The sequence below is a fragment of the Bufo bufo genome, chromosome 4, assembly GCF_905171765.1.
Source record: "Bufo bufo chromosome 4, aBufBuf1.1, whole genome shotgun sequence".
Classification (NCBI taxonomy): domain Eukaryota; kingdom Metazoa; phylum Chordata; class Amphibia; order Anura; family Bufonidae; genus Bufo; species Bufo bufo.
In genome coordinates, this window is record NC_053392.1 from 355,657,387 (window position 1) to 355,681,810 (window position 24,424).

Here is a 24,424-nt window from a genome sequence, read left to right on the forward strand (position 1 = left end):
CGGTAGCACCTGTGCCATCCCAGGGTATGACTCACTCCCGGCCTCCACAGCGTTCACCCAGTGTGCCGTCAGGGAAATGTTGCGTCCCTGGCCAAATGTACTTGTCCATGTGTCCGTGGTAAAGGGGACCTTCCATGTAACTGCTTTGGTATTGGCACGTGTGATGTTATGGGACATATGTTGGTGTAAGGTGAGCACGGCACACCGTGAAAAATAGTGGCGGCTGGGGACTGCGTAACGAGAGACGGCCACCAACATCAGACAGCGGAAGGCCTCAGTGTCCACCAGCCTAAATGGCAACATTTCCAGGGCCAGTAATTTGGAAACTTGCGCATTTAGTGCTATGGCCTGTGGATTGGTGGCTGGGTATTTGCGCTTGCGTTCAAATGCATGGGGTAAGGACATTTGTACACTGTGCTGGGACATGGAAGTGGATGTGGTCGCTGATGGTGCTTGGAAGGTCCAGGTGCTGGTCGGGATGCATCCGTGCCTGCGCCTTCGACAGGGGATTGGCCAGCACGTGACGTAACGCAGGGGAAGAGGAGGCAGTGGTGTGACCCGCAGACACAGATTGTGGACCCAGGCGTTCGTCCCACTGATTACGGTGCTTGGATGCCATGTGGCGGATCATGCTGGTAGTGGTGAGGTTGCTAGTGTTCACGCCCCGGCTCATTTTTGTATGGCACAGGTTGCAAACTACTATTCTTTTGTCGACCGCACTTTCCTCAAAAAAGCACCATTCTGTGGAACATCTACACCTTGGCAAGGGAGATTTCCGCAAGGGGTTGCTCCATGGAACAGTTGCAGGCCTGTGTGGTGTGGCCCGCCTTCTCCTCTTTGCCACCCCACTGCCTCTTTCAGCCTGTTGCGGTGCTGCAGATCCCTCCCCCTCTGTACTGCTGTCCTCGCTCAGCTTTCCACCTTCCCAGGTTGGGTCAGTGACCTCATCGTCCACCACCTCCTCTTCCACTTCCTCACTCTGATCATCCTCCTAATTTGTTGACCTAACCACAACTTCAGTGATTGACAACTGTGTCTCATCCTTTTCATCAACCTCTTGAGACAGTAATTGTGGTTGAGTCATTGGCAACTGTGTCTCATCATCATCCACCTCATTAAACACTAATTGCCATTCCCCACCGTCATGTTCTTGTGACTGTGGATGTTCAAGAGGTTGGGAATCAGGGCACAAGATCTCATGTCCCTTTTCAAGCGTGTTTGGCGAGAGGGCCAAATCAATTAATAGTGATGAAAAGAGTTCCTCGGAATATCCAAGTGTGGGATCACTTGTTTGGCCAGACTGTAAATGGTAGGAGGAAGGATGATCAGGGTGAGGATTGTGTTGACCAGATTCCTGGCTACTGAGACTCGACTTGGTGGAAGACAGTGTGGTGCTTAACCGACTGGAAGCATTATCTGCTGCAATCCAAACGACCACCTGGTTGCACTGGTCTGACTTCAAGAGTGGTGTTCTGCACTTCCCTGCAAACTGGGAATTGAAGCTAGGTATCTTGGATGATTGTTTTTATTGTGCTCTGGCAGCAGGCACTGTTTCTCCGTGCCCAGGGCCACGGCCCCTGCGTGCACCATCAGCATCACGGCCACTTCCCCGTCCCTTACTGCTCGCCTTCTTCATTTTAAATGTGATATATGCTTGAAAGTATGTCACACGTACAGTAGCGTAGGATTTGGAAGTGTGCAAAAAAAATTACAAAGGTATTTGTAATGAGGAATAGTGTTGAGCGCAAATATTCGTATTGCAAATTTTTATCACAAATATCGGCACTTTGAGAATTTGCGAATATTTAGAATATAGTGCTATATATTCGGAATGACAAATATTCGTTTTTGGTGATCATCCCTTCCTTCTTCTAGCTTGTGGGCCAATGAGAAGGCTTTGTCACAGCTTAGCAACATCCCTAGAAAGCAATAGAAAAGTTGCCTACCCCTTCACTATATAAATTAAGACACTCCCCAGCAGGCATTTTGTGGAGTTTCATGTGAGAGAGAGAGGAGCTTGAATACTGTGCTGTGCTTTTTCAAATTACATTCCAAATTGCATATAAGTATTTCAGATAGTTAGTGTTCGATAGTAATAGGGAATTGTGTAGCTGAATAGCTGATAGGGTCCAGTGCAGGGTGTAGTGTAGGTTATAGAGATAGCTGAAATATATAATCCATATAGTTAGTGTTAAATAGTATAGGTTATAGTGTGCAGTAGGAAAATAAATGTGCAATGTGCATGTGAGAGAGATTTCTTTGCTGTCCATACATACATGCTACGGAAATAGTGATGTGATCTCACAACAATACTAAGTTCAAAAATCTGTATTATGTTGTCAGACATGAATAAAGGTGAAGTTGTATGTATTGCGCTAAAATATTTAATTCAATAGTGGCGATTTTTGCGATCTCGAATACTTTGAAAAACTGTATCTGCATATAAAGCTATTGTTATGACATGCATGGAATTTTAATCTAAAACAGTGTTGTAATGTACAATTACTTACCGTGATCAGGAGTTCTTCCTCACTATCTCGAAAGTTCCTGCCAACCATTTTCATCACTTATGTAGCTAATAGTGTGTGAGTGCATACGTGCGCACGCGCATAATAGCGCAATAGAAAAGAATATCACAAAATCACGAATATTTGGCAAATATTTTCCTAAATATTCGTTATATATATCGCTAATTCGATTATTGCCCCTGCCGCTCATCACTAATGAGGAAACGTTATACAGGGTACCACAGGTAATGTCACAGTTCGCAGTGTCTACGGAAAAAGTGAACTGGATGTCATTGATATTTTAGGGATGAGCACACTTTAAACAGGAAATGAAGCGCGGATAATTTTACTGTCCGCAGGGGACACCATCTACGGAAAAAGTGCACTGGATGTCACCGATATTTTAGGGATGCGTACACTTTAAACAGGGGATGTGGCGCAGATAATTTTACTGTCCTCAGCGGACACCGTCTACGAAAAACGTGCACTGGATGTCACTGATATTATAGCGATGCGCCCACTATAATCAGGAGATGTGGCGCGGATAATTTACCTGTCCGCAGCGGACACCGTCTATGGAAAAACTGCACTCACTGATATTTTAGGGATGCACACACTTTAAACAGGCGATGTGGCGCGGATAATAACTGTCCGCAGGGAACACTGTCTACGGAAAAAGTGCACTGGATATCACTGATAATTTAGGAATGCGCACACTTTAAACAGGAGATGTAGTGTGGATAATTTAACTGTTCGCAGCGGACACCATCTACGGAAAAAGTGCACTGGATGTCACTGATATTTTATGGATGCGCAAACTTTAAACAGGAGATGTGGCGAGGATAATTTAACTGTCCGTAGAGGACACCGTCTACAGAGAAAGTGTACTGGATGTCACTGATATTTTAGGGATGCGCACAGTTTACACAGCAGATGTGGCGCGATTAATTAAACTGTCCACAGCGGACACCATCTTCTGAAAAAGTGCACTGTATATCACTGATATTTTAGGGATGTGCACACTTTAAACAGGAGATGTGGCGCGGATAATTTATCTGTCCACAGCGGACACCATCTACGGAAAAAGTGCACTGGATGTCACTGATATTTTATGGATGCGCAAACTTTAAACAGGAGATGTGGCGAGGATAATTTAACTGTCCGTAGAGGACACCGTCTACAGAGAAAGTGTACTGGATGTCACTGATATTTTAGGGATGCGCACAGTTTACACAGCAGATGTGGCGCGATTAATTAAACTGTCCACAGCGGACACCATCTTCTGAAAAAGTGCACTGTATATCACTGATATTTTAGGGATGTGCACACTTTAAACAGGAGATGTGGCGCGGATAATTTATCTGTCCACAGCGGACACCATCTACGGAAAAAGTGCACTGGATGTCACTGATATTTTACGGATCCACACACTTTAAACAGGAGCTGTGGCGCGGATAATAACTGTCCACAGTGGACACTGTCTACGGAATAAGTGCACTGGATGTCACTGATATTTTAGGAATGCGCACAATTTACACAGCAGATGAAAAAAAAAAAGTGTAAAAAAAGCTGTTTTTTGTCACCTTACATCACAAAATGTATAATAGCAAGCGATCAAAAAGTCATATGCACCCCAAAATAGTACCAATCGAACCATCATCTCATCCCGCAAAAAATTAGACACTACCTAAGATAATCTCCCAAAAACTGAAAAATCTATGGCTCTCAGAATATGGAGACACTAAAACATGATTTTTTTTGTTTCAAAAATAAAATAATTGTGTAAAACTTACATAAATTTAAAAAAGTATACATATTAGGTATTGCCACATCCATAATAACCTGCTCTATAAAATGATCACATGAATTAACCTCTCAGGTGAATACCGTAAAAAAAAAAAAAACGGTGTAAAAAAAGTCATTTTTGGTCACCTTACATCACAAAAAGTGTAATAGCAAGCGATCAAAAAGTCATACGCATCCCACAATAGTGCCAATCATACCATCATCTCATCCCACAAAAATCATACCCTACCCAAGATAATCGCCCAAAAACTGAAAAACCTATGGCTCTCAGACTATGGAAACACTAAAACATGATTTTTTTTGTTTCAAAAATGAATACATTGTGTAAAACTTACATAAATAAAAAAAATTTAAACATATTAGGTATCGCCGCGTCTGTAAAAACCTGCTCTATAAAAATATCACATGACCTAACCCCTCAGGTGAATAACATAAAAAATATACTATATAATCTTTGGCAAATTTGGTATTTTTTTTATAAATAAAAATTATTATTTTTTTACTCCATTTTACCAGTGTCATGAAGTACAATATGTGACGAAAAAACAGTCTCAGAATGGCCTGGATAAATCAAAGCGTTTTAAAGTTATCACCACATAAAGTGACATTGGTCAGATTTGCAAAAAATGGCCTGGTCCTTAAGGTGAAAATGAGCCAGATCCCTAAGGGGTTAAAAGAACTTTTGGGTCTCTGAAAAGTTTTTTTTTTATAAAAATCTTCCTTTTACACTGCCTATACTGTCTGTCCTTTCCTATGCACAGCTCTCCCTAACACTGAGCAATTTTGCGCAGGTTGTGCTACAAACATATATTGCTGCTGTCACACACAATAGTCCTTACAAGGACTTTTGGGTCTCTGAAACGTTTTTGTGCAGAAAACATTTTCAATTGCCCTCCATACACTGTCTTTCCCTTCCTATGCTCAGCTCTCCCTGACTATGAATGAGACACACACGCGTCAGCGTGTGCTATATAGCACCAGATGACTCGTTACGGCCAGGCAATCGCTGTAATGCCAGTAGCCAACATGGCTACTGGCATTACAGTGAGGGCAGTACTTACCTGCACGTTTATTGGCTGCTTAGCAGCCACAAAACGTGTGGTGAGGAGACTAGAGCATTGCGCTCGAGTACATGCAGTACTCGGCCGAGTACCGCCATCTGCCGAGCATAGCGATGTTAGAGCCAAACTGGTATTCGGTCGAGCATGCTCTCTCAAAACTACTGATTAACTTGGGTGTATGATCTAGGATCTAATTCATTCCAGGGTCTGATTTAAAGTCTAAATTGTTCAGGATTCTGGTCTGGGTTCTGTATTGATTTAAGTGTCTGATGCAGGGTGTGAACAAATCTAGGAGTCTTGAGTCTGAGTTCATTCTTGGGTCACACAAACTGGGTCTTCTCATAGTAGACAATGTAATATTTGCTCCTTGTTTATTTACTCAAACCATTAGTATCACTGACATCTTCATTGTTACTTTGGAATTGTTCAACCTGTTTCATTGTTGATGTGTTATTCTGATAAAAAAATAAGAACATTTCATATTCTGGTACAGTCATTTCTAAGCAGTGTGTTACTTTTTTTTAGCCCCTTTTCTCTATTTTGATACAATAAATATTTGGTAGGCTTAATCATGAGATTAGACTTGATTTCCTGGACTTTTCCTATCCTTCAAATGTGAGGAAACCCAGCTATGTAATAATACTATTATAATTGTGAGAGTAACAAATGCATGGATATGCATATTTACACTTTTGGTCTAGAGCAAAGGAATCATTTATGGCTATGTGTATAGTAATTCAAGTGCTACTTTAGTTTGGTGTAGGACAGAGATTGTCAGATGTAGCTCAGTTAAATGTGTCACTTGGTGTAAACCTTTGTGATATGACACCTACTTTATGTGAAAGGAGAAAGTTTTGAAGAGGCACAAACAATTCAAGAGAAAAGAAAATGCTTCTTTATTTTCCTTACTTACCCTCACTCCTCCTTTCTCTTCCCAGACTGTCCACCCTGAAGGCGGAGTTGAGGATTGCAAACTTTTTAAAAGCCTTGAAAGAGTGTCTCAGCTGGAAAAATAAGTTCAGCAACTTCTGTAGGAGAAGGAAGTCTGCAGTGAGCAACAGGCTTTTAAACTTTAAAAAGACACACACACTCTTCCAAGAGCTCCCTGGAGTTTGTTTTCTTCTGGCTGGATCTGAAAGGTATTGTGATAGTCTTCAACCATATTTGTTCTATATTTGTATACTTTATCGTGCTCTATGTGTGTTTCTGAATGGAAAGTATATAGTTAGTAAACCATTCTCATAGGTTCTCACAAGAAACTTTACAGTATATGAAGGAGTTGATTGCATCATTTTGCTGTTTATACTTAGCTGTGCAAAACTGGGCAACGTGTGCCAGACTGCCAGTCAATTCCAATGCATAGAGCAGGAAGATTAAGGAGATTTGACAATATAATGACCATGCCTGTGCCTCATAACGTATCACTGTTATCTATCTATTATATCTATCTACCTATCTATCTCAAATCTATTATCTGAATCCCATCTATCTCAAATATATCTCCTATCTATCTATCTATCTATCTATCTATCTCATATCTCTCTCTCTCTCTATTTATCTATCTATCTATCTATCTCATATCTCTCTCTATCTATCTATCGATCTATCTATCTATCTATCTATCTATCTATCTCATATCTCTCTCTATCTATCTATCTATCTATCTATCGATCTATCATCTATCTATCTATCTATCTATCTATCTATCTATCATCTATCTATCTATCTATCTATCTATCTCATATCTCTCTCTCTCTCTCTCTCTCTCTCTCTCTCTCTATCTATCTCCTATCTATCTATCTTCTATCTATCTATCAATCTCCTTTCTATCTATCTATCTATCTATCTATCTCATATCTATCTCCCTATCTATCTCAAATCTATCTATCTATATCTCTATGTCTAATTCATTTACACCTATTGTCTATCTGCTGTATCATATTCGTCTCACATCGACTATCTATTTATCTATCTCATATTTATTTATCCATCCATCCATCCTTGTATCTGGATAATTATAATGGAAAACTTGTCTTGAACACTAAGTGACAGCCATTCATATAGTGGTATTTAGGGCATTCTCTTTGCCAGCTGGATTGTGTTCTTAGCTCTTTGTAGTCTGTGATCAATTATAATACTGTGCCAACTACTGCTGGTGCTGAAAATAGCATAGCTAATAACAAAAGAAAATACACATAACTTTAACTTAATACATTGGTTATTTTATCTATTTTGTTGATTTTAAAATATGATATTTTCCACAGCTGTAGGTATTGTATGGATTGTATCATGCCATAGTACCATGCTGTAGATATTTATCATATGCATGCCATGTTGCTACTTTGACTGTGAGATGATTTTCTTTTTTACTTATTAAATGACTGTGTAGGTTGATAGTTTATTTTCATCACATACTGTAGGAGCATTTCCAAAAGTGCAGGATTAAATGTTAGTATAATACTTTGCATACTTGCCATTACTTGGGATGCCTTACAGATAATTTTGACTTTGGAGTTACCTGCATCGCTATGAAAACCAGGAGTTCAGACATTGCCATATCACTGTGAGCTAGACTAGGACAGACCCAGCTCTGCTGCTTGTGAAAACTCTTCTACTTGTTGCAATCGTTTTTATTCACTACATTCCATTAGTAAACCACATACCTTCATTTTCGGATTAATGTTTCAGTCAAAGTGCTTTTAGGGCTAAAACCAATATTGCAGTGAGACTGCTTCTTAATCCACTCTGTATGTCCTGACAACTAGTAGACTCAATCAGTTGTAAAAGTAGGACAAGAACAGAAGTTTTTTTCTTAATGTCCTGAAGCAGCTTTTCTAGAAGAAAACACAATGAGGCAGGTTTACTGCTGCCTGTAGTGAGAATTTGCAGGATTTAGAATTTTCTTGCTTGTGCATTCAGGCGCTAATTGTTGCTAATCCTGCTGAGTAAGATTTTGCAGTTATTAGGCTTATTGTATGGTGGCGCTCATGCCCACATCTCTCTTCTCTGCAATGTTGGTTATAAGGGGAAAGGGGCATCGAGCCCCAAGCTACACATCCTCTGATTTCCATTTACAAATGACAGCGCTTCAGTGTGCTTTGCCATCACATCTGTTTAGAATATGTTGTGTTTCAAGTTTCAACTCCAGAGAACTTTCTAACCTGTACATATTGCATTATACTGTATATCCTGGCTATACATCAGTCCGTCTAACTCTTTTTCTTCATAAATCACTGTTTTCCATTGTAAAGTAAAGGATCAATGTACTTTAGTGTGTGAAAATAATCTATCAATCTGATATTTCAACTGGCTGCAACTCCTGCAAGTATATCTGACTTTAAATTTACAGTAATGTGTTACATTTATATGGAAATAGGGGTGTTTTGTTACATTAGGAAATATTGTAAATTGACACAGTTCTAAAATATCAGTGTGCAAGTGACCAAATCTATTTATCTATCTATCTATCTATCTATCTATCTATCTATCTATCTATCTATCTATCTATCTATCTATCCAACCGTCTATTTATCTAATATCCATCCTTCCGTTTATTTATCTCATATCTATATATCTATGGATCAATCCGTCTGTCTATTTATCTCATATATAGTACAGATGTAGTCGAGCTAAACTTGACTCTGATATTACATAGCACAGTGTTATCTCGGTTATTTTGTGACAACAGCCATTGCAATCCACTTAAAAGTCAGTCAACTTTTTCTTGCCATTCTTTACTTGCTTTAACCATCAAGTTTAGCTCAGCTGCATCTGTATCTATCTATCTATCTTTCTATCTATGCATTCTTCCATCCGTTTGTCTACTTATCTCATATCTATCTATCCATCCATCCGTCTATTTATCTCATATCTATCTATCTATCTATCTATCTATCTATCTCTCTATCCATCCATCTATCCATTTGCCTATCTATCTATCTATCTATCTATCTATCTATGCATCCTTCCATCCGTTTGTCTACTTATCTCATATCTATCTATCTATCTATCTATCTATCTATCTATCTATCCATCTATTTATCTCATATCTATCTATCCATCTATTTATCTCATATCTATCTATCTATCTATCTATCTATCTATCTATCCATCTATTTGTCTAATATCTATCTATGCACCCATTCATCTATCCATTTGTCTATCTATCTATCTATCTATCTATCTATCTATCTATCTATCTATCATCTGCCTATCTAGCTCATTTATTGATCCATCTTTTTCCTATCCATCTATTATCTATCTATCTATCTATCTATCTATCTATCCATCCATCCACTGACTGTCTATCTAACCATCCATCTATTTATCTCATATATATATATATATATATATATATATATATATCCATTCAACTATTTATCTTATCTATTTATCCATCCATCAATTTATTATTAGCTATCTATCTAATGCTTGAAGGTTTGTGAACCCTTCATAATGTTCTATATTTCTGCATAAATTTGACCTGAAACTACATCAGATTTTCACACAAGACCTAAAAGCAGATCTAGATAACCAAATCAAACAGTATGTGTATCCATCCATCCATTTATCTAATATCTATCTATCTATCTATCTATCTATCTATCTATCTGCCTGTCTATCTGGAAAACAGCAACAAATAATGAGTTTTGTCTCATTGTGGTTGACCATATTGTTCAAGGTCATATTTTCGCCATGCATTAACTTTATGGTGAACAGTATTTTTTACTCAACAGATCCATCGTTATCTGTATTAAACCTCAATGTTCCTATTCATTGACAAAAAACATATCTTTTTTTAGAATTGCTTTGATTTCCTAATGGCATTTAATTTTCTTCATTTTTATTGGTATCTTAATGTATGGAAATTTCATATGTTCTATATAATACATTGAAATTTTAGCATCCAAATATAGTTATCCATAAAAATTTCACGTATTCAAGTAAAAGTTATCTCTCTGTTCCTGATGTTAGTGTGGTCATTATGAGTCATGTGAGGGTTCATGTTAAGAAAGAAATTGCCTGAGTAACCATCTGCTGAGTATGGAAAAGTGGAATATTCTTTTTTTTTTTTCATGCAAACGTCTAAAAGCTATTCATTATTATATTTATGTGCTGAAGTCTTTGGCAATTTACTATATACAGAAGGTCAACACAACAAGCCATATATAAAATCCACTTAAGCGTAACACTTTGCGTAACCAAAACACTTACCATTTAATATAAAGACCTAATTAAAAATTCCACCAAATCTCTATCATAACTACTTCTGTCTTCAGAATTTGAGATTTGAATGTTATCTAAAGTCCCAATCATAAAGGTGTTGTCTTCTACTTTGACAAAGTCTTAAAGCAAATTTTATATTTTATTTTGTAGGTTACAGCTTTGAAGGATGGGTGACTGGAGTGCCTTAGGAAGACTCCTTGACAAAGTCCAGGCCTATTCCACTGCTGGAGGAAAAGTATGGCTGTCCGTTTTGTTCATTTTCCGCATCCTTCTCCTAGGGACAGCAGTAGAGTCAGCATGGGGAGATGAACAGTCAGCATTCACATGCAACACTCAACAACCTGGTTGTGAAAATGTGTGCTATGACAAGTCATTTCCAATTTCCCATGTACGATTCTGGGTTCTTCAAATTATATTTGTTTCAACACCCACTCTATTATACTTGGCTCATGTCTTTTACTTAATGCGTAAGGAAGAAAAACTCAACAGAAAAGAGGAAGAACTTAAGATGGTTCAAAATGATGGCGGTAATGTGGACATTTACCTCAAGCAAATTGAAATAAAGAAATTCAAATATGGTCTTGAAGAACACGGGAAGGTTAAAATGCGTGGTGGCTTACTTCGTACCTATATTATCAGCATCTTATTTAAATCAATTTTTGAAGTTGGTTTCATTGTTATCCAATGGTACCTATATGGGTTTAGCCTAGCGGCTATCTACACTTGCAAAAGAGACCCCTGCCCACATCAAGTTGACTGCTTTCTTTCTCGCCCCACTGAGAAAACCATTTTTATTTGGTTTATGTTGGTGGTGTCTCTAGTATCTCTAGGACTGAATATTATTGAGTTGTTTTATGTCACTTTCAAACATGTCAAAGATGGAATTAAAGGTAAGAAAGATCCCTATTCCGCCACAAGTGATGCAAATCCTACAAAGGACTGTGGCTCTCCTAAATACGCTTATTTTAATGGTTGTTCTTCTCCAACTGCACCTATGTCACCACCAGGTTACAAGCTTGTTACTGCAGATAGAAATCAATCCTCCTGTCGTAATTTCAACAAGCAAGCAAGTGAACAAAACTGGGCTAATTATAGTGCAGAACAAAACAGAATGGGCCAAGCTGGAAGCACTATTTCAAACACTCATGCACAGCCATTTGATTTTCCGGATGATCACCAGAATGGCAAGAAAGTAGCACCAGGACATGAAATGCAACCTCTCAGTATATTGGACCATAGGCCTTCAAGCAGAGCAAGCAGTCATGCAAGCAGCAGACCAAGACCTGATGACCTTGAAATCTAGCTCACTTTCTATGTTAGAAGGCAAATTTGTTCCATGGAGGAGGTACTTCACAGTCTCAAAAGAGAAATTGAACAGACTAATAGACTTTTTAAAATTACTTTTTCATGATGTGGGAGGTACACATTGATATTTAAGTAAACGATTGTATCCTTTATTTCATCAAAGCATAGTAACATACAATGAAACATAAAACTACCCATATGATCGAAGATATTGTTAAACTGATGGTGGATCCCATACTACTTGCATGAAGAGGAATTTCTCATGAGCTATTTAATCATAGTTTGACTGCCTGGAACAGTTTGGAGTTTAACCTGGAGACAATGCTGATAAAAAGAGTCAATAGCAAGGGTCTAAAATAAATGTGTTTTTTAATAGCAGATAAAGTTTTAGTTTTCATGGTTAATCACTTCTTTGTTTGTAAACCCATTTGAATCTTAAAAAGAAGGTTGTTTAGGTTCAACCAAAGCATTAGATTGGTAGCACCATGGTAGGTATAATTATAGTTGAGTGTTCAGTATGACAGGTAACATTACTTTTGGATCATATACCATGGGTTACCTTCATGACCACTATGTTGAATTGTTAAGGACATTATACTATATTTTAAGGTTCACACAGCATTTCTCATTTTATTTCTGCAGTCGTCACTTTAGTTTTAGCCATCACTGTGAGCAGGTTATTGACAGTAGTTTTAATACCCATGTATGTGTAGCATTATCCTGAACCTTTGCTTCCTAAATTTCCAAAAAGTGTTATGTCATAAAAAATAGAATAATTTTGGCGTTATAAATAAATGACTACATTATTATTCTTTCTGGTGAAAAACTACAGAAACTTATGGAACTGATACAGCTACTTTGTTCTGCAGAGAATGTACAGTACTTCCTGTAGTGTGTTTCCCAGATAAGTCCTCATAAGACTTATTTTAGACTTTTGCATGATTTCCTGATGTTTTCACTTTGACACTTTCTGAAAGTGTTAAAATTGAATTGAAATCCGCGACCATTTTCAGGGACCATAAACAAGTGCCTACATTCACTGCAAATGTGTGCTCATATTAGGATGTGACCAAAGTTTGAGCAGGACAGAAATTAGGTACGTGACAGAGTAGTGGGTAAAATGCTTTTGAAAGCCTATTTTATTTACAATATTCAGAGATGCATACATCTATAATAATTGTTTAATAGTTTTCAGATCACCAGTGTATCTTGAGTCCCAATAGTAGAGAAACTGTGTCATTATAACCAGCACCCTTGGGCAACACTGCCCTTCAAAAGATAGATTGTAACCCCTAAGATATAGGGTCAGGGCCTATCAGATGCTGGGAATCATTTGGAGGCTTACTTGTATTGCAAGAAATGTAGTGTTTACAAGAGTTTTGTGCCTTTAAAGCACAGAGTCCTAAAATTTTTTTCATTTTCTCTTTGATACAGAATGATAGTTTTCCGTGTATTCTATTAAGAATTTACTCGATCAGCATGTGGTAATGTTGTTAGTGTTTTATCTGTCTTTTACCAAGACAAAATAGATTTATTGCATAAATGTTTTAATTTTTTGATGTTGTAATCAACAAAGCTTGAATGATAGTGATAATGTAGTACTGTAAAATACTTTGTTTGCTTAGAGCTGGAAAGAAGTCTTATAGAGCTGCATGGGCCGTGATAAGAGGATAAATGTACCATTTTCTAGAATCTCAAAAAATCTCTCTATGGCAAGAATGTGGAATACTCTGAAACTGTGTCCCTTTATTTTTCATTACTTAAAGGGGCATTTTTTATTTTTTTTGCACAGCTTTGGACAAATGCCTTTTTAGGCATGTTTATATATGTCATGTTCCTTCTGATTAAGGACCTTCCCCGGAATATAAGGTCTCAAGTATTTCATTCCATTTTTTTAATATTAGGTTTCCATGCCATAGACATTATAGCTCAGGATCTGTTATTTGTGGACTGAAGGGGTACTTCTCTTGGAGATATACAATACAGAAGAGCCAAGTCATTTGAAAATAAGTTTTCTACAAGGGGACAACCCATATTCTAATCATATCAATAGACTCTGCTAGGAATCTACAGTATAACTTAAAGAGGTTGTGCAGTGTAGTAATACTGATGACCTACCCTCAGGATAGCTGGACCCCTGCTGGTCTGCTATTGATGACATGCTGAGGATAGGATCATCAATATTACAATATATGACAACCCCATTAACTTTAACTGCTGTTGGCTGACAGCTATTCCTAGTGAACTCTCTATACAAATGCATGCTTAGTTCGGCAGGCATGTGTATTCAATGGGGAGTGGGAAATACATTGCTAAACACCTCTGGTGGCTTATCTCCCTTTAGAGTAAAGGATCAAGCCTGTTGAAAATCAGTATGTTCGATCCAGTCTACGTAGCATATGATTGGCTCCTGTTGGCCGAGCATTTTATATACATTAGATGGCTTGCCCAACTTAAGTGTAATGTGTGTGACCAGCTTTATAGGCTACTTATCATTTGATAATACTGCACATGTAAGCATACATTCCCTTAAATAATGGGGAAGCATAGAGTGAAATATACAAAGAAGAGCCATCTAGGAGGAAATACATTTCTGCCTGAAGAGCCCAATTTTGTGAATTTATTTTTGTAATTATGTACTGTACTCTAGGCTTTATTACTCTGAAGAGACTCAATTTGTAATATTAATTATGATCTGGTTGCTTCCAACCATTTGTAATGTTTGCACTTGGGATATGTTTAGAATGCAAGTCTGGAAAAATACTCGTTCATTAATACACCTCTGGCTAATTTATTGTAAACCCCACAACTGTTAAATTCACTGAGTGCACAATTGTAGAGCACTAGGGGTTAAACGTCTCTACTTAATATTCACAGTGCCATTATCTTCCTCTAGAAATAAAGATCCAGATAGGGTGAAGTGTGTATGACTATTAATATTTGAAAAAGAGAAAGTTATCTATCGTACACAAGAGTAATTGGAGTCATTGTTATTGATGTTTCCATAAACTACTGCTAGTTTTAGCTCTGTTGCATGTATGGTTCATTAGCACATGGTTTTCAAAGTGCTAAATTTAGTCAATAAAGTTCTACTTTAGTAATAAATGTTGTTGAGTTGTTTTTTGTTTGCCTTTCGAAAAATGGTTTTCAGGCATAAAAAGTTAATTTGACATATTACTGGCAAAATATATTTAAAAAAGGGTGTATATTCAATATAAAAGGCAACACAATATTTATTTTGCAGTCCTTTATTGAATCATTCACCCAAAAATCTTTTACACTAGTGTGTCAGAGCTGGATCAGGCATTGCCAGAAGCTGCCTGAATGCCTGCCAGTCCCATTAACTATAAGTTGAGATCGGACCACAACTAGGCATATTTGCCAGGTTGCGGCTGGATCTCCGTTGGTCTCTTCCATTATAGATGATGTGGCCAGTGGGCTTTCAGGCAGCTTCTGGCAATTCCAAATCCAGAACAGCCAACCTGAGTTCTGAACACTAGTGTGAATCTAGGCTAATGATGAAAACATCAACAAGCGTAACAGCAGCTCCAAATTATCTTATCATTGCCTCTATATACTGCATTGAGTGCACAAGGGTGTACTGGTCTAAATGAGCTTAGGGTCTGATTAACCTACTAACACTTGTTATACTTCAACTCATAAAAAGGCATTCCCATATTATAAAGTTATAGCATATTGCTAGGATATGCCATCATTTTATGATTGGTGGGTTCCAGCCTCTAGGACCCTCACCGATCTGGAGAACAAAAGGGCCTCCCACAGTGCCGATTCCCCGTTATTCCCTGTACTGTAGCACCTCCAGACACCTGGCTGTACAGGGAAATGTGGGCAGCATAATTCATTTCAATGTAGCTGTGCTGCAGCAAACAGGAAGAGTGGGTGGTCCGAGCATCACTGTAAAGAGAGACTCTAAAGTGGGCACACCACTCATCAATCATAAAGTGATGATATAAAAAAAGTGGTCTGCCATAACTCTATAAGATGGGAATATCCCTTTAAAAATTGAACACATGATGCAACCCATCTCTTATGAAATTACTGTTTGAAGAAAGAAAGTATAATTTAGTGGTCTTCGGGCCTAGCATAATAACATAATATGCCACTTTTAGAATAATAATGTGTTTTCTTTTATTTTTTACATGCTATTTACAGGCCAGGTCAGACATATGTCTAAAGTTCTCCTTAGTAAAACTGTATCTAGGCCAATATGGACAAACTCTGGAAGTGAAGACCCCAAACGTACTGATAGGATATCTGACTGGCTGACTGAATTGCCAGGTCTCATATGTCGTCTCAGTGAGCAGCCATTGCTTCTACAGTAGGTCAAACAGCCCTGTCTTATTAACATTTAATTATATATTTCGGTTTTCCGTTTTTGCGTGGCCCCTGCCACTTTCCCTCACAACTAATTGAAAAGTGTTCTTTGTGTTTGCTCCCTAATTAGCCAGTGAAATTGAACTGATAAAATGCATTAAAAGTTTTGCATGTAAGAGTCATTGTTAGAAAACATCACTAAGGTAGAGTTGAGCAAATCAATTTTGAATTAAACAGATTTGTTTCAAATTTCACATATTTTTTTCCAAATTAATCTGAACTCTTGGTCATTTATTTTGCTACCCGTCACCAATTTTCTGACAATATTGGTGGGTAAACCATGCGGAAAACGAAGGATCAGATGACGCTTGGAGGAAATGGGGAGGGCTTGCCCTGATTGGTTCAGAGGCTGACAGACAGCCTGATCAGCAAATCAGGGAGCAGTGTACAGGCAGTTCCTTATTCGGAGAATGACCCAGATGCCATTCTGATTTCTGCTGCTGCAGTACCTTAGACCTGTTGGTATCTGCAAAGTTTTTGGTTTATAATGCAATGTCCATGTTTACATTGTACACTAGCAGATTGGATATGTCTGAGAATTGTTGGCATCAGGAATGGGACCATTCCATTCCTCCCATACTTCCTGCCATGAGGGGTAGTGTTATCTAGACTTGAGAGGAGTGTGCAAGCACATGCTTGAACTCCAACTCCAAGGGTCTAAGGGGCCAGTTTCTTGTTCCAGCTCTTCTATGAGAACACTACTCCAGAGACTGCAAGAATAACAGAAAACAGATACCTGAAAAGTACAGTGTTTACAGACAGCAGAGTAACCAGCAACCACTATTAGACAGCCTATGCTGCAGGTGAGGGACTATGGCTCAGATACCCATCCTAGATTACATCTAGACCAGATGAGCTAAAAGCCTGCATTACACCGTGGACACCTACTGCCACAAGTATCAGTATACATCTGTTAGCCAGAAGTTCAAGGGAGACATCATCAAGATAGCATACCAGAGGTGCCTTTATCAGCTACTATACCTCATAATCTGGGGAGAGAAATTGTACTGTACACAAGTACTGTTGTATATACTACAGATCCTATTTTGTACTAAGTAAAGAGAGACTTTTATTATTTTACTTCTGGCCTGATTCCTTAAACCACCATCTCACTGCACTGATCCCCAGGGAGCAACAGCTTGAGGGAGAACACCTTGACACATAATCTTGTGAGGTCCCTACTTCTCCCATTCTCTATACCAGCTCAATAAGGGTCTTGCAGCACTGTAATTGTGTCATTGTCTACCAAAAAATAATTGCAGACACATGCCACTAATGTAGAGTGATAGGGACTGTATAAGAATATTATAGAGAAAGAATAGGAAGAGCAGTCTTTATTAATTGAATAAACTGAGATCCTTTGGAAATTCTAGTGAACTTCTCTGCACATTTTATCAGTCTGTTGTCGCTAGTTCTACTTTTTATGCTGTGGTGTGCTGTGGTAAAAGTATCAACATACAGTAAGTGCATTGAACAAACTGGACAAACTAATAAAGAAGGCTGGCTATAGTGTTAAGTCAAACTGGACACTCTGGCGGTTTTGGCAGAAAAGTGGACACTTACTAAGCTGCTGGCCATTATGGATAATACCTCACACCCCTTGCACACTACTATGGACAGAGAAACACATTAGCAGAGAGTCCCCCAAGAGCAAGTGCAGAGTATGGTAGTGGTGGTGGCCCTGATGAAATATTGTGTTACATTGTCCTACCTCAGGCTTTCACTCCCTGGGTTTTGGTGTAGTGAAAGAGGTGATGATGTGAAAGAACCAGGCAGAGATTGAACAAAGAATGTCTTTCTTTACTGAGTGCAAAAAACAAATAGCATCACAGCAGGTTTTACAATTCTCTCCTCTCAGTTAATAGGGATGGTGGCTGGCAATGTGGCAGAAGATGAAGATGACATTCAGAAATTTGCTGGCTGACAATGTCTCTCTACTGATTACCTTCCCTAAGAGTTTACTCTGGCACCTGTGGCTGTAGGTGTCCACTGTATGATGCAGGCTTCTAGCTATAACTGTCCTGAACTGCAGTGATGATGTCTTCACGTTTCCCATCACTTTTCAGAACAGCCTGGAGAGCTTGATTGCTTGATGACTCTGCTGATACAAATACACCATAGTTCACAAATATTCTGTAGCCGAGGACCCTGAAGTTTCCTTTGGGCAATGTTATCCTACTAGATGAGCCTCATCTATGGTCCACATGACTTGAAGGAGGGTGAGATGAATTGCATGCTACCTCACTCCTCCCTTTCTTCTCTATGACTCCATTTAACTAGCTTGACCCCTCCCTTGACAGGATAGTCTGACCAACCCACTGCTACCAAGACGAGAGGAATGGAATGGTACATCCAATTCCTGTTGCCAAAAACTGCTAACTGTACCCTATCAGCTGGCGAATAAAGTGTATAGCATGACATTACTTTACATTGCATTACACTACAAACCATTTACCATGGTAGTACCCCCAGGTCTGAGGTACTACACATTCAATGGAAGATTGATTCAGCTGTGGTGTACTAAAAAGAGTCATACAAGGTTGTTTCTTCCAATGGCAATAAGACAAAAAGTCTCTTAATTGCAGGACTACTACTTATCTCCTGCTATATGAACTGTACTAAGCTACACTTCCCTACAAGTCCAACGACTTTTTTTCTGTATATTAACAGGAACCTTTTTTTTTTTTTTTTTTTAATAAATCTCAAGTTTCTCTAGTTCATAGGTTTATTGCCAGCATCCCAGGAGAATTTTGCTGCAAAATCTTCTTATGTACTATATACAGGACGGTGGCGTTAAAATTTCCTTCAGGATCAATAAAGACACATGTCATGCTACGTTATACTTTTGGGTATATTTTAGGGACTTTGATCAGGGAAAACATATATAGAGAGAGTGAGGGAATAATCAGTCAGAACTATGTGTTTAATACAGTCTCTGGCAGCTAGCTCTGCCCATTATAAAAAAAAATTGAAAAATAAACTACCTTTTTTTCTGTATATTAACAGGCAGCTTTTAAAAAAATTAAAACTCTAATGCATAGGCTTATTGGCAGCACCCTGGGAGAATTTTGCTGCAAGCACAATGGAAAGTGTATTTTTTCTTCTAAAAACCATTTCAATGCATTATATCAGTGTTATGAAACACGTTTCATATAACTTTAAGATGAAGGGTAGCTGTACCGAAAACATTTTATCACAATAATACTATTATCATACCTGCATTATTAAACATGTTACATATTACTGCAAGATAATGGGTAACATAGTAAAATAGTTTGTTAGGCGGAAAAAAGACATCCGTCCATCCAATTCAGCCTGTTATCTTGCAAGTTGATCCAGAGGTAGGCAGCAGATTTATGTGAAGTAGAAGCCAATTTTCCTCATTTAAGGGACAAAAATTCCTTCTAGACTCTGATCAGGCAATCAGAATAAATCCCTGGATCAACAACCCTTCACCATAAATATAATAACTATAACCTGTAATACTATTGAAAACCAGAAATGCATCCAGACCCCTCTTGAACTCTTTTTGTGAATTCACCATCACCACATCCTCAAGCAGAGAGTTCCATAGTCTCACTACAAAATCATATTACAACAATAACAAAATTGGTTTTTTACTGCAAAAAACATGTATTACTGCAGGATACTGTGTAGTTCAAAAACCTTTCCTGCAAAAATGTAATTCTTATACCTATGTTAGTGAATGCATTACTGCAACAGACCGTGTAGTTCGAATACATCTACTGAAAAAATTGCATTCTTGTACCCATGTTTGTGAAGGCATTACTGCAACAGACCTTGTTATTTACTGCTAAAATTGCATTGTTATACCAGTATTAATGAATGTATCACTGAAACAGACTGTGTAATTGAAACACATGAAATAGCATTTTTACCATAGTAATTTGTTAATTCCAGTGTGCAGGGTGTCTTTAAATTGCAGAAAACACACCTTCAATTTTGCTAGTATTATGTAATAATCTGTGTACCAAACCAATGACTTTTCATTGATAGGCCTCATAATAAAATGTCTGTCATCCGAGAGACAGAATGTGGGTAGTAGCAGCAGATGCAGCACCAGCCATCCGAACAGTAGTTGTAGTACTAGTAGGCCATGTCTCCCTGGCTTCCGATAGGTGCCACATTATTATTGAAGACAAGGAGAATAAGATTGTGGGCTGGAAGGCTCACTCCTCTTTGAAGTCACAGCAGGATGATGTGGATATCTGAGTCTGAAATTGAGCCAGGTGTTACAGTATCCCTCCTGCTCCTCATCTTTGCAACTTCATAGAAGCCTTTTAGTGTCTTTAGAATCCTTTCTGTCTTTACTGCCCCCTCCTAGTTGGGCTTCTTCTATCTTACTAAGAAGAGGCCACAAAATCTTATGTGCTTTGAAAGATACTCAAGATAGTCTTCCTGTTGCTGACTTGTGTGAAAACAGTCAGCGTTTGCATTGCCAGGACGAAGAGGTTCAGGGGGAGCTCGTGAATCCTATGCATAGCCATGTTGATGGTAGTAGTGGTAGTAGTGGCACTTGTAGCCATGGTGATGGCAGTATAGACAGTGGTAGTAACAGTAGCACTCAGGGCAAATACAGATCAGGAAATTGGGAGGGGGCCAAGAACCCCATGATGACATATCACAGTCTGATAAAAGGGGTGAGGATGACTATGACTGTGATTGTGTGTTGGACAGGACCTGGGAGCTGGATTGAGGCCCTAAAGATAAGGAGGGTGGTGGCTGTAGGCAATAAAGAGCAGTGGCAATGTATGGCCAGAAGCTCCCAATAAACTGCCATAGTTTGATCTGCTTTTATTATGATCAGTTTGGGAATTGGTGATGCCATTGATACTGTGGGCTCATGCTCAAAACATGCCAGATCTAAGCCAAGCTGGGTTGCCACTAGCTCTGTGTGAAAGTATATCATGTCTGGTAGTTTTTCTCCACAGTAAGGGGTTTTGCTAGGTTAAAACATTCAGGGCCTGGGCCCCTGATGTTCTGTCCCAGGCCCAAAATGTCCTGCCTGCCTGCTAGATACAACTGTATTGCCGTTCTCAGGATGGCAATTAATTGAATCTAATGCACTGGAAATGCTAAAGGACCTGTAATGAAATCATAGGTCATGTGACCAGTAAAACAGGCAGTGGTTGAGAAGAACCTGCAATAATGTTACCATCATGTGACCAGTGCAGGAGAGGATGGCAGTGAAGAGGAGATGTCCTGGGGGAAGAAACTATGGTGATGTCTGTACATGAGGAGAGGTAAGTAAAGGGAAAGGCAGAGGAATCCTGGGAGTTGTAGTTATTTTACTGGGTCTATATTTTAGGACTGAAGGGAGGAATGTTTTTTTTTACATGGAACTGTGTGTTGGAGGTGGCTGGGGAGGGAATCATGTTATTTACATGGAACTGTACGATGGTGGCTGTAGGAGAGAGTTATGTTATTTACATGGGACTGTATGTTGGAGGGGGCTGGGGGGGAGTGATGCTATTTACATGGGACTGTATTGATAGCGGCTTTGGGAGGTAGTTATGTAACTTACATAGGACTGAATGTTGGAGGGAGCTGGGGCAGGGTGATGTTATTTACATGGGACTGTACGCTGGAGGTGGCCGTGGGAGGGAGTGATGATATTTACATGGGACTGTATGTTGATGGCGGCTGTGGGAGGGAGTGATGTTATTTACATGGGACTGAGGGAGGAAGTGATGTTATTTACATGGGACTGAATGCTGAGGGGGTGATGTTTCCATGGAACTGTATGTTGAAGGCGGCTAGAGAGGAGGTAATGTTATTCACATGGGACTGTATATTGGAGAGGGCTGGAGATGGTGTGATGTTATTTACATGGGACTCTATGGCAGAGGGAAGGAAATAGTGTTACTTACATGGGACTGTATGTTGGAGGTGTTGAAGGGAGGTGTGACGAATAACACACCTCGTGCCCGCTTGACGTCAACTACGTCGAGCTCACGAGAAGCGGTATTGTCCCTGGTTACCAAAAACGTGACGTTAAGCCCTCCAGGAGGAGCAGGTAAGGTCAGGTTGTTACAGTTTATACACACACCTCCTGTCCACGCGGGCACAGAGAGGCAACAAGCTGAGAGAGCCTTTTCACTGCCGGAGTGAAAACAGCGCTGTCTCAGCCTGGGAAATCTGCCACCTGCTTCTCGTTTGATATAAACTCCGGTCCGCTAAAAGGATTATGTAGGGTCAGAAACCAACCCGCGGTAGCTTATAACTAGGCCAAAACATGGACGTGGGGATTCGTGATCGAGATACAAGATAGCACAAGATTAAATTATATATTTAATCGCCGTAAGGGCACACTAGATTTAACACAATATACACAGAGAATATACACAGTGGTCTGAGGTACAGATACGGGTTATATGGGTGAAACAGGGTTAAGCAGAGTAAAAGAGTAAGATGTGACCCTTCTTCAGAGAAAGATACGGCCGCTTACTGGCACAAGCCTTTTAACCTGTAGCCGGCCCCTCCCCTCCTGGCCTCGGGGAGGGGTCCACTCCCCGTCTTCTGGGCTGGCAGCAAATGACCCACAAAACCCTTTAGGATTCATAGGTCCAGACCAGAGGGTCACAGGGAGATGGTTCTGGGACCAACGGACCTGCCTGGGTTCCGGCTACAAGTAGAGTCCAAACCTGGTACCGTTATGTGGTTTCTATGGGGAGATATGGATATCTCCCTCCCCTGACCTTGTCCCATTAAACAAAGACCATGGTCACGTACATCGTGGCCACCGGGACACAAATATGTATCCGGTTTGCGCCTGCGATGGCCAGGCGATTCATAATTCCTTATGAAAGGTAGGTGCCAACATGTCTGGGAGGTCTCATTGATCCTGTGCAAGGGCTGACATCTCCTGCTGGGGGTTTTCCTGCAGGATTTAGCCTGGCTCCAAACTGGTCGACTGAGGTGTGACCTTCTCCACCTGGGGCCTCCTTGAAGCCTGGACCCCTGGGGCTTTCTTCCTTGCCAGCTGACACTCAGATGGCTGGGGGGTGGAAACCTATTTTGCATGTATACTGAGGAACCTGCCAAAAGGTGAATCAAATGACAATCAGGGCTGTGAGTTCACTACCTCTGCTATCGGTCAGCAAATGAGGGTGTGAGGACATGGCTGACAGTAAATATTAATCCATATTCCTCACAGGAGGGAGTGATATTATTTATATAGGACTGTATTTTGGAGGGGGCAGGAGAGAAGGTGTGATGTTATTTACATGGGATTGTATGGTGGAGGTAGGAATATAACTACAGGGGGCACTGCAAATCCAGGGGACATTATAGGCATTCTTATTACTACTGGGGGCTCTATAGATCCGCCTTATTTCTACCAAGAGCACTATGGGGGGGGGGGGCTTATTACTACTGAGGGGTCTGCAGAGAGCTTTATTACCACTGGGGGAACAATAGGAGATGAAAAAAAAAGAGGGGCCCACCATCCAGACGGCACCAACCTTGTGTGGTCCAGAAAACTAACTGGAAGTACAGTATAGCGATATGATAAAATCAGAAACAGATAAATATCAGTAACGAATAAATATGAAGATAAAAAATTAATAGTCAGATGGGATGAAAGTAACTTACTTCACTGAGAAGGAGGTCAATGGAATGAAGCTCAAGACACTCAATTACTAAACCTCCCCTGCCATGATCGCTTGTAGTATTGTAGGAAATAAACACGGTCGTGTCAAACACTTCTGGTGTTATTCCTCTTCTTTATTTCTCCAGAAAATCACAGGTGGGCTCAACGTGTTTTGGGGGAATAAAAAAAACCTTCATCAGGAGCAGCCTAAGCAAGTTTAAAAACAGCTTCAAGCAGTATAAAAGATGTAACTCACCATTGGGCTTTATATATTGGTCTTGATGTTGCAATGTGCTGGGAAGAAGATGGGAAGGATGTCATTTCCTGTAGGATGCAGGAGGTGTGCGTTCCACGCTGGAATGCAAACTTGGTGTTGTTAATACATATGATTTATTTTAGGGCTAAGTAATGGTAAGCTAGGGGATGATCGTAGGGATAATAAAGGATATCCAAAAGGTATGTAGATTCTTATTTGAAGATTAAACAAGCGGGACCGGATGGGGGCTTTCGGT

The 24,424-nt window shown here is 39.5% G+C and overlaps 1 protein-coding gene across 1 annotated transcript; it reads left to right on the forward strand.

The window, feature by feature from the left end:
- Positions 1 to 6,390: 6,390 nt before the first annotated feature.
- On the forward strand, positions 6,391 to 14,853 carry GJA1 (gap junction protein alpha 1). Its single transcript, XM_040429078.1, has 2 exons — positions 6,391 to 6,513; positions 10,751 to 14,853. Exon 2 carries the CDS (start codon positions 10,767 to 10,769, stop codon positions 11,901 to 11,903), a length of 1,137 nt encoding a protein of 378 aa, XP_040285012.1. The 5' UTR covers positions 6,391 to 6,513; positions 10,751 to 10,766; the 3' UTR covers positions 11,904 to 14,853.
- Positions 14,854 to 24,424: the final 9,571 nt, after the last annotated feature.

What these genes read in the sequence shown, in the direction of transcription:
- GJA1 (XM_040429078.1), top strand. Translation starts at nt 10,767, where the DNA reads ATGGGTGACTGGAGTGCCTTAGGAAGACTCCTTGACAAAGTCCAGGCC.